The sequence below is a fragment of the Alligator mississippiensis genome, chromosome 12 (assembly GCF_030867095.1).
Source record: "Alligator mississippiensis isolate rAllMis1 chromosome 12, rAllMis1, whole genome shotgun sequence".
NCBI classification, from domain to species: domain Eukaryota; kingdom Metazoa; phylum Chordata; order Crocodylia; family Alligatoridae; genus Alligator; species Alligator mississippiensis.
Window position 1 is genome coordinate 64606775 of NC_081835.1, and position 17798 is coordinate 64624572.

Below are 17798 nucleotides of genomic sequence, written 5' to 3' on the forward strand. Positions count from 1 at the left end.
TGCTCCTAGAAGTACCATCGAGATGTCAGATAGATTTCATAGGCATCAGGGCTGGAAGGGACCTCGCGAGATCATCGGGTCCAGCCCCCCGCCCCAGGGGCAGGAAGTCAGCTGGGGTCAGATCACCCCAGCAAGGTGAGCATCCAAGCATTTCTTAAAGGTCTCCGGAGTAGGTGCTTGCACCACTTCTGGGGGGAGTCCGTACCAGACTCTGGAGACTCGGACGGAGGAGTTAATTAGCTCCCCATCAGCTGTTGACCCACAGACCTTAGAGCCTGAAGAGAGGAACTGGCAAGGGGTGATGATGAGGACCAAGGCATCTGCATTGGCCATCATCTTCACTTTGCCTGGACATTTGTTACAAGGTGCACTGATGCTCTGGCCCTAGTTTGATACCAGTTCTTTGAGGAGAGAGCAGAGGAGTACAAAGCCCTGAGCCCCTTGGCCTCTTCCTTCATTCCCAGTGCAAGCCGAGACCGTGGGGGGGGCCTGACCTGGTGAGATGCCAGAATAGTTCCTACAATGTGCAACGTGCCTCAACATCAGGAGTTGCAAGAGGTTCTCCAAGATCTTGCCAGGATCGGGCTGCTGTGCCTGTCAGAGAGCCGGTGTGGTTGCGCTTGGAGACCTGGTCTCACCTCGCACAGAAGACGGTGAAGCAGAGAAGAATAGTTTGGCGTCAGGACAGTTTCCCCCATAGCTGGTTGTCTCCCTGTGACTCCAGCACACCACCGGGAAGGCCGTCTCGCCCGGCTGCGGGGAAGTCCTTCTCGGCTCCAGTGGGCACCGCCTTCTGCAACGGGCTCTTCTCTTCAGGTAGATAACCATGGTTTTGTTCAGCAAGGTCACTCATACTCTACCTGCATGACAAGCCCTGTATCAGTCATCCCCAATTGCCCAATTCCCCTTCTCCAGCCTTCCTCCTCAATATTTATCTGCCTTGTTTGGGTATGAAATATTGACCGTGAGATCACTGCGGAACGGAGAACAAATAGCGCCGGGCAGGGCTGGGCTTGTTTTACTAGAAAATCAAAAGAGTCCAAATAGACGAACTGGGTCATTCTGGGATGGTGATTGCCCCTACCCCTCCCTGGCAGTGAGTCCTTGTCTTGTTCTGGACCCCTCGCTGCAATATCTGGTCGCCACCTTTGCGAACTGTCAGGCCTTCAGAGCTAGCTTAATGGGTTCGATGTTAATCCTGGCCTTTCTGCAGGAAAAATCATGGAGATGCAAGCATAGGTAACGTTTGCCTGGTCAGCAACAGAGGAGGAGACGGCGGAGGTTGGGGACCCGGAGTTGCAGGTGCCAAGGAGACGGGCAGCCGCTTGCTGTGAGACAGCGGGGAGAGATGTACCGGGTGGGTATTGAGCAAAGGACTTTTTCAGGCCAAGGATCAGGAAGAAGTTCCTGGCGGGGGAGGAATTTTTTGGCAGCAAAATCCCTGGAGCGTTCTGCCTGAGGCGCTGGAGAGCGGATGGATGAAGGCTTTAGAGAACAGGCTGCAGGCAACAGCCCTGCCAGGGCTCTGGGAATGGAAAGGACAAGATGTGACCCGCTCGCTTTCCTCTGTGATTTGGTGAGACTTGCCTACATTAGTCACCCACCTCCTAATTAACCCCCAATGATATCACTAAATGTCGCTCCAGTTTTCGTGCCCCTGGCCAGACCCAAGCCAACCCTTTAGCGACCTCTGTGACACGGGTGCTTTTTCTTCGTCTATTTTTTTTCCAATGGACTGAGCTAAGTATTTCCAATGACAGTGCAAATTTGATTAATCTCCACCATAAAAGGGCATTGTTGCTAGGCAACACTTAACAACACGCACTGTTTCTTGCATGCCATGACTGTTTTATGGCTTGGCTTGCAGGCATTGACTTTGTACTCCTGGACCGTTATCTTCATGGCTGTCCCTGGGGGTCTGGGTACCCGGGCACACGCTGGGCTGCAGTGCCTGGGGGAGGCAGGCCTTGCCCTCCCTTTGGGATCCATCAGTGGACGCACCGAATTTTCTTGCACATATTTTCCAGGCTGTTGGCTCTTTTTTTAATTGTGTGTGTGTGTATGAGAGAGAAAAGCTTTCCTTTTCCTCATCAAGATTTTATGAGTCGCTGAACATTGATGTTTGAGGATGCCCCCCTCTTCCCCATTCACCTGGCTTAGGAACCTCTCCTTCACCTCCACAAAACTTTCCTTTATGTGCCCCATGGGCTTGGAGAGGCAACTGACTTTGATATATGGAAGTGTCACCGTCACCAAACAGGGGGGCTTGCCCCCGTGGATGCACATACAGATTTTCAGGGATTACGTGTCAGCCTCTCCTGGTGAGTAGGTGCCCGCCTTTCTAGGCCCAGTAGTGTTAAGGTGCCTGTTTCTTCTCTCCAGCTGATGCTCTGTTGACATGTGTGAAGCCCCGTCTGCCTCCGCACCAGCATCACCTGTCTCGATCAGAGCAAATTGGACATTGGCCCGCCATCTGAATCGGAGAGTTTGTCACCTGAGAAATAAGCAGACGTGATTTCTAGCTCAGCTCGATGGGAATTTTCCCCTGGGTGATGGTGTTTTCATTTCCCGGGTAGGGCTGCAATCGATATTCCCCATCAGGTACCCCAGCGGTGTGCCTGGGCAGAATGGCTTTCGAGCACGAAGAGCCTCTGCGTGAGACACGCACGCCTGCAAAGGTGATGCGGCGGAGGGTGCTTTTTAAATTCATGGATTGAGTTCTTTATCACTTCCGACAGGAGCAAAATTGGAAGACAGTGATGGGAGAACAGCTTTTAACTTACGAGTTCAAATCAAAAGAGTCAACAGTAATAAATTATATATGATCTATTTGAAAGGAGACGCGCACACACACACACGGCACCTTCCAGCCCCCGCCTCCTATACTCTAAACAGACGTGAAGGCATTTGATCCCTGAAGGTCATTGATCTACATGAAATCCCTTGACTTGCTTGTATCCAGGAGTCCATGTCATGACTTGCCTTTGTTCTCAGGCTTGCGGGATAAACTTTTAACGCCCGCACTTACCCTGGGTTTTATCTGGTCTTTGTGCTCGCTGTTAGAGTCGAATGCAGACATGTTTTACAAGGCTAATGGTAGAGTTCTGCACAAGATATCTTTGTCATGGTAACAAGCAAATAGCAAATGCTGCCCAGAGAAGAGCTTCCATTTTATTTCAGATTCTAAAGATAACGAGGATAATTGGACACTCACTTTTTGTTCATTTAAATTAATAACATCTTGTGATTCTGTAGCATCTTCCATCCAGGGATCTCCAGCTGCGTCACAACGCAAATATTAATTACTTGCTGTTGCAACCCGGTACCCAGCAGTGCTAATTTTGGTTTTCCCTCGTTCTCTAATGCCAGAGGCTGGACTGTGCCATTTCACATTTCACGAAGCCACCCCTTTTTTGTAGAGCCTGCCACACAGCATTCCCCAGTATAAGCTTGTGTTTGAAAGTAAGCAGCTGCAAAGGAAGCCTTTAGTTCTTCTCACTAAAGGCCCATAGGGAATGTGGATGGGATGCTGGGCAGTTCACCTGAAACTCCAGACACCCTGAAACGATGGCTGTGAGACGCATGAGCTGTGCCACCTCTTCCCGCTGGCTTGCTAACTCTGAACAGACCCATGTATGACAATCCCATGATGGATTGAGGTATGCTGGAAAGGGGAGAGTCCTAAGCAATAGAAATCCTGCTGTGAACAGTCCTGCATGGAAAAAGTTACTTGCATTTCAGAGTAACTTGGACTTGGGTGTTGTTCTGGTGTCTTTCATGAGTGCAAATGGCTCTGGGAACGGAGCTTTGCTTATGGGCAGAGTATAGGGTCGGGAACGGACATTGCATAAATCAGCTTGACCCAAATCAGTTAAGTCTGCTACTGCCTTCAGCCAGGTTTATCTTAAACCGGTTTCAGCCATTTTCAAACTGGTTTATGTGCACTGAGTGTCTGTTCTATTACAGGTTTCAACCAGTTTCTGATCACTTAAACTGGTTTATGTGTAATGTCTGTCCCTAGCCCTGGAGAGCATCGTTAGTCTTTAGCTGTACTGGAGCATGCATTTCATTTGGCTCCCTTTTCAAATATCATCTGAAAGTTTAGCTTCACAGCGTATAGTAGGGAAGGACTCTTACCCCCTCATTATTTACTCATAAATTGGGAGCATTTGGGAACCTCCATCATGTACTGGGCCACATTATGCTGGGGCAGTGGAAACCCCAAACTAAACGGGGATTCCTACCTAAAGAGCATATGGTCTCAGTAAGAATCTGAGACTCAGCTACCAAAGTGATTGAGCATGATACGAATTCAAGGTAGACACGTGCCTTATAGGCTAACTAAATAAAATGTAGAGAGAGCATAAGCTTCCATAAACTGGAGCTCACTTCATCAGATGCTGTGAAAGGAAAAGCTTATGCTCACTTTATCTCTTATGTAGTTAGACTGTAAGGTGCATCTCTACCCTGCCTTCTGCCTGACTCCAGACTGGCATGGATAACCACCTCTCTCTGCTCATGATATGAACACCCAGAATAAAATGAGACCCATCCCAGTTAAGAGACCTGCCCAAGATCGTAGAAAAAGTCACTTGGACTTGGATGTCTGCCCTGACCACAAAATCATCTCCGATCTAGAAACTGGGCATCCTGTGAACTGTCTTAGACCTCTGCCATAGCAACAAGTGCTTATTAAATTATGGCTGGCATTTTGCTGTTTGCACGCCCATCTTTTTGTTACTTTGAGTAACTCATGTATTATAAAAAGCCTTTTAAAATAGATTCTTGGGTTCACTTAGTGATGTGGGAGTCAGAAGCAAATTCAAAACTTACTTAGATTTACCAAAGCAAAAATCAGACTACGGTTTGTGCTGCCCTCAAATCTCCACTTGGCTGTGTCCATCTGGAGTTGTAACTTGTCCAGTGTGAAGCACATGTGGAAGGACAGAGCTTCGACTTCTCAAAGACTCTGATAAATACCCTCTCTATCTGCTCAGTATTTGTGTGGGATGCATGGAAATGCAGGTATTAGATGAACCTCAAATATGGCTTTATATAGTTTTATGTTCCTGTGGCTCTGAGCAGGCTATAAATATCAAGGTGGATGGCCCAAGTGGTTAAAAAGAGAAAGTTCTCTTCCCCCAACTCTAATAAAGAGATGATATTTGATTTCATGCTCATCTTCCTACATTTCTTTTCCTACCTATGGTGTCTTATCTGCTTATGAATGGGTTTTGTCCAACTGCATAAGGAGCAGGAGCTGAGATTTCATCAGCATTAACTGTCCTGTTTTGAAGTTTGCCTGTCTCATTTTCTGAGGCAGCGGCTGCTTCAGTGGATAAAGATAACAGCCACTCCTCAAAGGACCGCGATGCTTTTTTTTCCTCCTCTGGCACGCTGTACTAGTTTCAGGCAGCTCCCCGGATTAGGACCGTTCTGTTCTGGGCTTGGGCTGCATGTGCGGAGACAAAGCGAGTAAAGCAAGGCCCTGCACTTTTATACAAGCTAAATCTCTTGGTTGCGCAGCAGGGAACCGAGGCATCTTTGTATTTCTGGGTTAATGCATCTCCGTGCCTGTGCTCCCTGCGCAGGCATCAGCCTGGATGGCAGCTCTCTAGGCAACTTTGCAAGATGCATCGTGCATCTGGCCAGAGTTGGATGGATGCCTCTTTCTCAGGCAGCTTTTCACTGCTGTCCTAAGGGCCGTAGTGGTAGGACCAGGCCATCTGGTGTGTGTTGGACAAGAGTCTTTCTTGGTTGTACCTGGTCCTGTTACTGCATGACATGCCCAATGCTGCTTTTTCCCCACCTATCAAGCCTTGACAAGAGTCAGCCGGGCTGAGCAGGGGCAGCATCTCTGCTGACTGCAGGGGGAGTGCTAAGCCAGATATTTGCAACCAGGGTGTCACGAGCTCCTTTCAAGGGTGCCACAGGGGGCTGTGCAATGTTAGCACTGCTAGGGGTGCAAACGTATTTCCCGAGATAAACCCAGAGATTTCCAACAGAAATTCACAGCCGTGGTCTTTGCAACAGAAGAATTGCTTGAATTACTTTTCTGTAGTCAAAGAAAGAGTGAAAGCTAGGAGCTAGCATTTTCCAGGGGGGGTGTCAAGTCTAAAAAGACTGAGGCCTGCTGTGCTAAGCATTCACAGCATGCTGCAAGGCATGGCCCTGAGTTTGGTGCATCCTAACAGAGCCGTAGCCCCGCTGCCTACCAGAAGTGCCAAGCAAGGTGGCCCATGGAGCAAGTGGAGACTTGCTGCGGACACAAAGGGACATTGCTACTGAGATAAAGCAGCAGATTTCTGGAGGGAGAGAAACTGTCTGCTGTAACTGTTCGGTAGCATCACAGCCTGCAGAGCCCACAATGAATGACAGCGAGGGCGGGGGCTTCGAGACATGAGTTGTAGTTTCTCTTGACTTTCCCTTTGGCGGTTTTTGGAGAGATCCTGATTTTGTGCATTGTCTTATGTATTGTGGCCTGCTAGCTGTCTTTGTGCGTCTCATCGTCTTCTTTTTAAGGCAGTAGCAAAACGGGTCCTTGTGTTTGTTTCTTCATAAGCTCGCCCCATGGCGGGAAGGTAGGGTAGAAAGAGCCCCTGCTCCCCGGGGCTCTTGGTGCACGATGAGCAGCGCACAAAGGGCAGCCGGACACATTAATCGAGCTATCAGCACCTCGCAGCCAGCTGCAGTAACGCTTGGGAAGAGGAGGGGGTAGTGCTGATGGATAGACATTGCCCTGGTGTAGACACTGGAGTCCAAGGTCACAAACAGAGAAGCAGAGGGTCCCGTTGTTAGCTCACCGTGAAAGCACACCAAGCATGCAAGGTAAGTAGCGCTGCCTGGGGCAGACTCACTCCTCTGTCCATGTCTGAGTTATCCACGCTATCAAAATCAGGGAAGATAACAGCTCCCCACTTCTGCAAAGTTTCCTATCTATGAATGATACACGCTACGTAAGTGAAAAGTGTTGTTATGGTGTGATAATTTACCAGCATTAAAATCTCTGACATCTCATTCTCCCAATGAAGCCGGCAATGAAAACTGAAAATGGCACAGTGTGAACTCCTTCTGGTGGCAATGAATGTAAAAAACAATGGGAAACAGAAGGGATGTAATGTCTTATTGCAATCTTAAATTCTAATTTCCAAGTCCTGCTCGACTCATCTCACAATTGTCAAGATGTGAAACGTTAAGATAGTGGGAGAAAGCCATGATCATTTGTTACAGAAAATACACGTTTTCCTCCCTCTCCATTCCCTGTCCAGAGTTAAAAGCTGTCACTGGATTTTAAAAATTGTCTGGATAATGTTATGACATATATTTCTAGCTAGGCTGGCAGAGATAAAAACAAGCCAGTCTCTTGTGTCCAGGAAAAAGCTGATTGCCATAGGAGTTGGGGAAGAATACACAATCGGCCAGTTGCAGTTTTTCCTTTGGCCTCAACATCAGGTATTGCCCGTTGCAGGTTACCGGATCTAATAGAGAATTGGTCCGATTCGGTGCTGTAATCAAGAGATCATCGCTGCATCTTTCCTCCAAGGGAAGAGCAAAAGGAATAATGATGCCAGGAAGATTGTATGACGTGGCAAAATGATTCCTCCTCCTCCCCACAGCGGTGCGAGGAAGGCAGCGAGCGGACAAGCTGAAACCGCTGCACAGACTAAATTCTCTTGACTCCATAGGCAGGTGAATCTCGCCCGTTGGGTGTAATGTCCTTGCCTGCATGCTGGAAGGACACGACGATGAAGAGTAATATTAGCAAGTCAGGGGAGAGTGGTAGGGGCACAAGCAAGCCTGTAGGCAATGGAGGGAGCATAAAATCAGATGAGACTTCATGAAAAAAAAGATCCCGGGTTTATGGCTCCCGTTCCTTTTTGGGGGGCTTTCCGCTACTTCCCATCAAGGAAATGCTGCCGTGGCTTTTTTTCACAATCCAACAGGCTTGATGGAAAGGTGAAAGGGCTCCAGCATCATCTCCTTGCAATCAGGCCACTGCATCTGAAAACATTATTTGGTTCGTGAGTACGATGTTGCTCTTCCTTGGCCGTGGGGCAAGTCAGAGACGCTTCTGGCTCTCTGCGTCTCTGGGTTTCTTGACACTTGCCAAGTAGGGAGTCCCTTTGGGGCTAGGAGCTTGCACAGGACGTGGCCGCGGGGAGATCCGATCTGCCCCGTGGATGGGGTGTGGAGGGCAGCGGGTCTCCATCTGAAACTGGACAAAATGAAGGGCTGTGCGTGGCTAAGTGGCACGTCGTTCTTCTTGCCAACAACTTCCCCGGGGCGGGGAGGCCTAGGGGTGCATGTAGGAGCCCCTTGAAGAGACTGCAGCGCAGATCCAAGGATGGACTAAAACAGGTTGTAGGCTCAGGGCTGGGGCAGAATAGGAGCCTGGCGCAGTTGCCTGTGTGAAAAGGTGATGGGGTTTTTGCTCCTTTTTCCTCGTGCACGTGAGAGTCCCTGTGTGGGCCAAGCAGGCTGCCCCCCTTCGGTGCACGAGGGAAGCCCCCAGAGGGGTCTGGGCTCAGACGGAGAGACAGGCTCGGTCTCCGCTAGAGCAAGAGCTTGCCAAGCTCGGCCAAGGGACTCGGCCTCCCCTCTGACTGCCTGGGCTCCTATCCTTGCATTTTTGGTCCTTTCTGAAATGCTGCATTGCTTTCCCAGACCACCCTGCCTGGACCCCGTAGCCCATTCTCACGTAAGTGCCGGGCACCATGGCCGTGTGATGGTTTTTTTATGGCCTTACTTAGCTGAGAGATTAAACGTGATGTTCAGATTATGTAGGACATTAACTCTGAACAATGAGCAAAAAAATACAGTAGCAGCCCTGCTGTGAAGACGTGGAAGGCTAGCTTTGCTCTAGAGCACTGCGGGAACCACGGCTTCAGGTGGAGGTGGGACGGGGGAGGCTGCCCAGCGTCCATCCCTCTGTCCAGCATCGAGCTGCTCTCTCCTCCCGGGTGACCTGCTCAGGAACGGCACGTTTCTGGGCTGCAGGAGCGGAGGGAGGATTTTTTTACACATAGCTCCGTGGAAGTCCCCTGACCTGGCTGGGGGCTTTGCAAGCAGGTGAGTCCGTGATGATCGGTCTCTTCGTCCCGGTCCCGGGTGCGGGTCCGTGCCGGAGCCTGGCAGGCGGTCCGTGCAGCGGTGCCAGGTAGCGCCGGACAGGACCCCGAGTCCTAGCTTTGCATCTCGCCAGGAGTTGCAGCGCGCTCGTCTTGTCTCTCAGACAGTATTTTTATGTGAGCTGATGGTTGCCAAGGTAACGGAGGCTTAGGGGAGTCTCGCGTCGACGTAGCTCCCTGGCCTCCGCGAGCGGTGGGAGCAGATGTTGGATGGAGCCCGCGGAGCCGGGGCTGACAACAATGAGCGACGCTTGCAGCCGTTGCAGATGAAGGGAGCTGGAGAGAACAATTTGCTGAGCCGCGCTTGGGTGTGAAGCAGCAGGTTCAGGGCTCGTGCTCTCTCCCCCCCTTTTTAATCTTTTTTTTAATTTGATTTTTTTTTTTTTTTTGTTATAATTTAGTATTCTTGTCTCACCCCACAGGGGTTCCTCAGCCGCCGGCTTAAAGGCTCCATCAAAAGGACAAAGAGCCAGCCCAAGCTTGATAGGAACAGCAGCTTCCGGCACATTTTACCTGGCTTCAGGAGCGTGGACAATGAAAGGTAAGAGGACGCTCCTGTGCGCGGACGTGCGCGTTGCATGCGAATGGGGGGTTGCTTTTCCTGGGCTGCACGCATTGTGTTCGGAGCAAGGGCCAAACATGCAGTCGAGGTTGGTTTGCTTCGTCTCAGGAAGGAGGAATTTTAATTTGCTGAAGTGTGCACTGTGCAAATCCCCCCCCCCCCCCCCTTTTCAAGTCAAATAGCATGTGGTCAGGAGCCCATCGACTTGATTTTTTTTGTTGTTTGGTGTTTTTTTTTTTAAATAAATCCTAAACCCAGGCACCGGCATGCAAATAGCACGTAGATGCAGCTGCCGAAGCCTAGTGATGTGGATGAGGACGAGAGGGAGGTGCTTGCAGACTGTGCTACATTAAGCATTACTGGGTCACACACTCGGTGAACAATAATATTTAACAGTATCAACTGTAATCTCCATAAATCCTCTTACCTTTCCCAGCCCTGGACCCCCTTCGATTCATTGGGCTGGATTCTCAGTATGTGGCTGGGCTGGGTTTTTTTCCGGCCGAGCTATGACAGGATCTTTCATTCGGGAGAGGACGTGTTGCGGGGACCGTGCGGATAGATCGGAGAGCGAGCGTTTGACCCGGGCTGGCTAGCGGGGAGGCAGATGGCCACCAGAACGAGACGGGGTGAGCTCCATTTCTGATCGGCACTTCACCCGGAGCTCGGCGAGGTTAGAAAGCAAGATGGCCCTTTATCTGCTATGTAAGTGTATATGCCGGAGCGTTCCTCTCCCTCGTTCCCCCACACACAGTGACGCATATTGTCTAGCTCAACTTATATGTAAGCTGGCACTCGCAGATCGAGGTCAGAGTCGGGCCGGTCTGACTCCGTTAGCAGCCGCGGAGACAAACCAAATGTTTGCTTGTGAAAGGGGGACCTTTCAGCCTCAGTGCGAATCTCTACGGGGAGTGAAACAATAGTAATAAAGTGCCAAGAAAACGCCAGGCGTGAAAAACAGTGAAGACCAGACGCGGAGCAGGATGTAGACGAACGGTTGGAAACGTGCTGTCGCGGCTTTGCCGTGGCCCAGGCGTTGCTTTGGAAGCCGCCGTGGGGGCGTTTTGGGTTGAAAAGCCAGTGGCAACTTTCCCGTTGGGTTTCGTGTGTGTGTTTGGGGGGCGGGGGGTGGAGGGTGCCATCATGTTTTGAAGCCCCCGGGTGCCAGCCGTCCGCCCGGACCGTTCTGTAGCGGGGCTGGCGTTTCCTACAAGCATCTCTCTGGATTGTGAAAGTGAAAGGGTTGTGCCGGGCAGCGCAGAGCAATATTTCAGAGCAGCGCGGGTTCGCTGCCTCGGCTGGGATTTTTGCAGAGGCTTTAAGTAGGGCAGCGTGTTGTGCGCGGAGCCAGGCAGGCATCGCCGAGGCATCAGGGGATGTGCCTGGAGAGCTGCTGCTCTGAGCAGGAGAGCTGGCAAATGCGATGCTGCTTTCTCTGTACCTCGAAAATCGAGCTGGCAGGCTCGTTTCTATATGGGAATCGGCTGTTTTCGGCAGCTTGGCAGAGCAGGCTACAGTCTCCAAGATGTCATCGCAATTTCAGCCTCACAACTTGCGTGCCCTTTCCCTTTTGTGGATAAGTTGCTCTTGCAGGGCAAAAGTGCCAGGGCGCCCTGGGCATGAGTCTGCTCTCGGTTTGACCCAGACCCACCGCAGCCCTGGTGTTCGCAGGGTCGCTGAGCGGCCGTTGGAGGGTTTCGGAGCAGATCAAAACAGGCAGGGGAGATTAAAGGTGATATTAGGTAGCCCCGAGCACCACCCCGGGGAGTTGTGTGCGTGTGAGCTGAGGAACCGAAAACTACAGCCTTCTGTTAGTGCAGGTGTCACTTCTTCGCCTCTGTGCTCTCCCTGGTCCGTCGGGGTCCATCTGATGATAGCTTTATTTTGATCGCTTTGAGAGCAGGCTCAGAGGAACAATTTAAGCAAATAACATTTCACATAGGGCACTGGCACTTACAGAGGTGGAAGAAAGCACATGGCGATATCTGCCAAGCCCTTCAGCCACACCCCAAGGGTTTCGTTGTGATGGTTAACCCTCCTGAACACCCCCGTGTCTCCAAAAAATGCAGTAGGTGGGGTTTGGGATGCGCGCATTTCAGACCACGCTTCCTCCTTGGGTTTTGTGAAATGCAAGACATCCTTCAGAGGAGCATCTTGGTTCAGACCATTTGCCTTTTAAACATGCGATTGTTGACTGCACCGTGCATCCAGGCAGCTGCTCCCCGATTTCCGTTGTGTATGTGCAGTAACCGTGCACTGTTTGTGGGTGTCAGGACTTCACAGACTTCATACAGTAAAGAGGTGCCCTGACACAAAGGAGCAGTGAGATGCATATACTTGCAATCCGTGCGGCTGCAACGTTTGGGATAGCAGATCATGAAAGATTTTCTTACTTTGCTTTTGTGTCGCGACCTGTGCTGGGAGTTATGCCTCTTCGCTCCTTTTCTCCTTTGATTCTCACATATCCTGCCTATCCAGCTGCACGCAGCGTGTGGATGAATAGATAAAGTGTCGCCTACGCATATACGATAGCCAGCTAGAAGATGATTTGCGCACGATACGCACATACAGCGAAGGCAGGGAGATCTAAACAGATGTACCATATGTCTTTTTTTTACTGAGGAGGATCTGGAATAGTGCATGGGGGCAAACGTGAATAAATGATGTAAGTGCAAAAGCAGCAAGGGGTGAAGTACTGGAATAGGGGGAGAGTGTGAGATTTATTACAGAATTAAAAAACCAAACCAGAGCCCATTTTTGAACATGGGACATATTGGCAGGGTTTCACTGGTGCTGGGGCAGAGTTGTCTCGTTAATGTGACATCAATTTGACATCAGCAGCCTGGCTTTTTCAGACTTCCTCTTGGTCAAGGAGAGCTGCTTGGGCACTGCTTTGAGACGGCTGACAGTTGGAAACGTGTGCTCCTTCGTTGCCTGGGGCTTACGTGGCACATACCAAGGTTGCCATTTCCGCTTCTGCTTCCACTTCCATTTCCTGTCCACGTTGCTATTGCCAGGCATTTATTTGTGAATTTAGACCCTGCTGGGACTGTGTTTGGAGCAATGGAAGAAGCTAAAGGAAGTATATTTTAGTAAAATCCAGGCCAGCGGTAGAATATCTGACAAATCCAAAGGCCTGGGTAAGAAAAATATACCCTAGTTAGGCAGACAAGGCATTGATTTGTAGCAAAGGCTTCCTGCGTTCCTCGCCCTGCTGGATTTTGCATTGGCGGGGAAGTGGCAAGAAGCAGCTCCCGCCTGCCGTGCTGTAGGTTTGGAAAAGGTGTGCTGAGGGGATGTCGGGTCAGGTAAGAGCTTTGCCTCGCAGGCCAGATTTTGCCATTTTTATTCACCCTCCATACCTTGTTCTGCGAGAGACCCTGTTGATCTCAGTGGGACGACTGATGGTGTACGGTAGTGCTACCGAGCGTGAGCCAGCGTGGCAGGCTCTGACCCAATCCCAACATTAGGCTGGCACAATCAATTTGTAAAAATGCGAGGGCTAAATGAAGTCTGTGGAAAGAGCTCTCCTGTCAATTTGTTGGCTAGTCAAATTGCTCATTAGAGCTAAAGGAGGGTTCATTCAGTTAAAGCAGCTGTTTGTTAACAAGGTTTCCTGCCTCTTGATTTATTACCGTGGCTGACAAAGTTTTATCGTGGCACGCCGAGTGTTCATCTTCGTAGTGGCCTCTCCAGATCCAGCCACAAATCAAGCATTTGGCACATGGCTGTCCTTAATTGGACCCACATTTCTACAGCGACGTACGTGACGAAGGACACTGTCGAGGACAGATTTGGGAGAGCGGAGCTGGAAAACCCAGGGGGTTAGTTTGCTGTGGTCGTTAATGACTGGTCCTAAAATATTTCTGATGGCTTTTGCAATGTTGACCTTTTAAAAGCATGTTCTGCACAGGACTGGGAGAAGAGTTTGTGTAGGATTTTTTAAACTGAAGTTTATAAGCAGTGGGATTGATCCTGCTTCCTCTGAAATCTGTGTCAAAAGTCCCCTTGATTTTGGTGGGACTGAAACGGGCCTTCACTGTAGAGGGGAAAGCTATCTCTCTGTTTCCCTTTGTTTGGTGCAATGACTATAGACAGCGTCCTGAAGACAGAGCTTTACCTCGTAGGACTGGCTTGACAGTCTCCGACTTCAGGTGCAAATGACAGTCCATAGCTGCTGGGTGGTCGTTTAGTGGAGGATGGGCCATGGTGGTGGGAGGCTGGATTTACTGGTATGGTCATCAAGAAATTGAGGACAAAGAGTGCCCTCCGCTAACTGGCAAGGCAGCCAAGCTTGCTAACATCAGGGCAGGCACGCTTGGTCTGTCTTTGAGCTGAATTGCAATAAAAATGGAAATAATTAACCATCTGTTGGTGTGCGACATGCCTACAGCTTTCATCCCGAGCAGAACAAGCTGTCATGTCTCCTGATGAGGGTGCAAGACAAGACCCCCATTTGGCCACCAAAGTGTTTTTGGAAACATTGTCGTTGTCACAAAGGTCACAGAGCAGGGTCTCGTCACTATAAAGAAGGACATTTAAAAAGCTCACCCCGTCCTAGTGCTGGCAAAGACACCGCATCGTCAGCAAAGCCGAGGGAGGTTTTCTATGGTTGGTACAGGCACAGCGCAGGCAGAAGTACCGTGAGTTTTGCACCGCCCTACGCTGAAGAAGCCATCCCGAGGGGGACAAGCTCTTCATGACTCGTCCCAGCTTCTCACGTGAGCTAGCAAGGGAGCTGGGCTAGCTCGTATCTGTGCATCCACCTAGTTCTTGGGACTACGATGAGACCTGCCCAGCTCCTTTCCTTTAAACAACCAGAGGGCTGTCTGGTAATGATACCGTTCAGGCTTTCCCAGGTCAGGGCGAATTCGAAGCGACTCCCCAGAGGGGAAACAGGCTGAGTTTCTCTTAATGGTGGACTAAACTATAAGCCCACGCTAGACTTTTATTTCAGCAAGGGGAGGCGCATTTTAAAAAGGAAGAACAAACTTCAGAGGTAGTAAATCCCCATAAAAGACTAACACGTAGATGTGGTTTTATTCCGAATGGGTCCCGGGAGGGTTCATGGGCTTTGGGGGGCATGCCTGTAAGGGTTTCACCACTGGAGCTGGGACTTTGGGCTGGGGATAGTTTTCTTTTTACATACATGGATCATAGTGATTTGAGTGGTGGCGGCAGCTAAAACTCCACACAGGACCAAGTCCCTGGACTTCTCACCCCATATTTCCTATTTGCAGCTTAGATTTATATTTACCTCATTGGAAGCTAGAAGCAGGCAGGCGCTAGGACAGTTGAATCTTCGTTGCATGAATACACTCAGATTTTACTGACCTGGTGAGATGTAGTTTCTTTCTTTTTTAATTTTTTAGCTTCATTTTGTCTGGCTCTTGTTATTCTGGGATAAACCCTAAACTGTGTAATTACAATATTGATCTTTCCTGAAGATACTATTCTGCGTGTGCCTGGAACTCGTTTAAAACTGAGATGCTCTAAATTACTGAGGTTTGTGATTATTTTGCAAGTTTCTCTGCATAATTCCAGGAGATAACACGCCATTTATGCTTTCTCTTGGCAACATGAAAGTTGGAGCATATGGCCGATTGTTAAATGAGCCTCAGTCTTGGAAGGGATATGGTGATGAATTAATAGCACCAAAGACTTGCACTAGTGTTATTCTCCCCCCCCTAATTTATTTTCTCTATTAAAGCTTTTTATTTGCTACCCCCAGAGAGGGAAGTCTGTGTACAACCCGTGAGCTACGAATTCCTAGTCCTATGCTAGAGAGGTCAGTTTTGTGGGTTTTCAAACACTCGAAAGGCTCCTTTTTATCCAGCAACGTATGAAGTATGTCATTTAAAAAATCTGCGCCGGGTTAGTAAGCTAAGCTTATAATAGCGAGATCTTTTTAGATCAAGTTCTTGTGTGTTTATTCTTCCAGAATATTATAAGTCAAGGTGAAATTAGTTGGGCTTGATGGGAACGTGGTGGCCTCTGCCCTGGCACTGCAAAGTCTCAGAAATTAATTTTATTTCCTGTGCAAAGGAGGAGGATTCACAAGGCAAAACTAGGCCACCGGCAGCCCCCAGAACGCATGAATGGCTTTCAGACCGGTGCTAGGAAGTGCGATTAGTGCGCTCTCTCCTTTTGCTACCGACTTCAATAGCAGTAGCCGGTGAGGTTTTTCAGGCAGGTAAAAGCAGGGAGCCCAGTGAAGAGGGGACTAAGGCCTGCAAACAGGCCCACGGTTTTCATGATGACAAGCCTACTTCCAGCAGGCGTTGCTGAGGCTGTCAGACGTGGTGGAGCCCTATATGGAAAGCATTTAGCCCTATCAACAGCAAGGGTTTGAAATGCAAAATATAATTTTTTAGGACAGTAAGGAACAGGGAGTGTTTGGCAGATAATAGGGCCTGTTTATCATGCACTAGATAGTGTCAGCTCCCACCCTCCAATCAGCGAACAATAATGTGGCGGAGATTCAAGGACAATCACAAGATTGCTGGCCTCCTATCCTACCTGCATTTATTTCAAGGGAACCTTGTCTCGAAATATGCAAATCAGCCTTTTAATGCGATTCCTTTGCAAAATATTTCTTGAACCAGAAAGTTAATTACTGGTCTCTAATTAATGGTTATGTTGGAAGGCTCGAGCAAAACGAACAAGAGAAGAGTGTTACAGAAGTACAGGAGGGGACGCTCGCTTTTCTCCACCGAAAAGTCACGTTGCTCGTGCTATTAAGTAAACGCAGAACGTGGGACCTCGAGTACTGAAAAAGCAGTGTTGTTCTTAATAGGAAGGGGTTGTCTGTAGCTTGATTTCAAAGGGCAGTCCCTTGTAAGGAAGAAATACAAATCGTCAGCTGTGTAAGATGCGCTAAACTTGTCCTGCACTGGCAGCCTAGGTTTCTCCCATGTCGACAGTGGCATTTATTCCCCTCTGGAATTGATCTGATGCTGCGGTTAATGACGGATGACGGGGGCACCTCTTGCTTAAGTTAAGTTTCCTGGTTGGAGATTCATTGCGGGAGCGCGGCGTGGGGAATTAGCAGCTTCATTCTTCATGAGTAACGACACCGGGAGCGTTTGTTGTCAGGGTGCCGGGGAGCGGAGAGCAGCCCGGTATCAGCATTGCGCGCCTTTCATTTTTTTTGACTGAGGGAACCGAGTGCAGGCGGTAATGAGCTTGGAAGGGCACAGATTGGTGCTCTTGTCACTCCTCGTAGGGACACGGTTTTTGCACGACTCCCCTCGGGCAGTACAGCACCACCCTCTGCTAATGCCAGCTAATAACCTCGGGAGAAGCTGAGACCGGCTAGGAACAACAAGGTGCTCTCCCAGATCTCCCGAGGCAATGGTGGGTTGTGCGTCTTCCCCTTGTTAAGGCGGCCCTGCCTGGGCGTGTGGGTGTGTGCGGGCACACGAGCGTGCGCCAGTGATGGGTGTGCGAGGGAAGCCCGTCTGACGTTCACGCAGAAGTAGGTGGGCGCTTCCTTTCCATTCCTCGTGCAGGTTGACTTCCTGCTCCAATGGGGAGTTTATATCCGGTGCGTTTGAGTGAAAGGCTGGGTTTCTCCGTAGCCCATTTTTCAAGCCGAGCTAGATTATCCCAGGGAAGGAAGAAAAACAAATAAGTGGAGGGGGTAGGGGGAATGAGTCTCCCCTTCTGCCGTTTGTCCCCTTTCCAATTTCCTAGCAGCCCGAACAAAGCGGCGCGCCGTGACCCCATGGGGTGCCCCGCTGACACTTTGACTTGACTGGGAGGCATCTAGCAAAATGATAAAAACCCTTCCTACTTCGCCATATGCAGTGCGACTGTGATAATTGGCTTCATGCATCTTACAATTAGCTTGAAAAAATATGGTTTGCATCCCTGACCTTCTCTCCGTAAGCAAGGCCATTGTTTCAGTGTCCTGCTTAATTACAAAATATAGAGTTGTGCGAGGATATAGATGATACCCTTGTATTGTTGGCTGTAATTTGATGAGACATCATAATGGGGAGTTTTCATACCGAGGGCACCGAATTAGCGTAGCGTGAAGCTACATTTCTCCAAACCCACTGAATACGGGAAAGTTAATTCTGTACTCTAACTTTTGCACATTTGTA

At 49.6% G+C, this 17798-nt stretch overlaps 1 protein-coding gene across 10 annotated transcripts in view; it reads left to right on the forward strand.

Annotated features, from left to right (window-relative positions):
* The window catches only part of DAB2IP (DAB2 interacting protein), a 318020-nt gene that overhangs the window by 169152 nt on the left and 131070 nt on the right, over positions 1–17798 (forward strand). For all 10 annotated transcript variants that reach the window (XR_002086447.2, XR_002086448.2, XM_059715709.1 and 7 more), the window contains one exon: positions 9551–9669. Coding sequence is in view for 8 of the 10 variants with exons in the window: in XM_059715709.1 (XP_059571692.1) it covers positions 9551–9669 (119 nt within the window). In the remaining 2 variants the exon portion in view is untranslated. The remainder of the gene's footprint in view (positions 1–9550; positions 9670–17798) is intronic.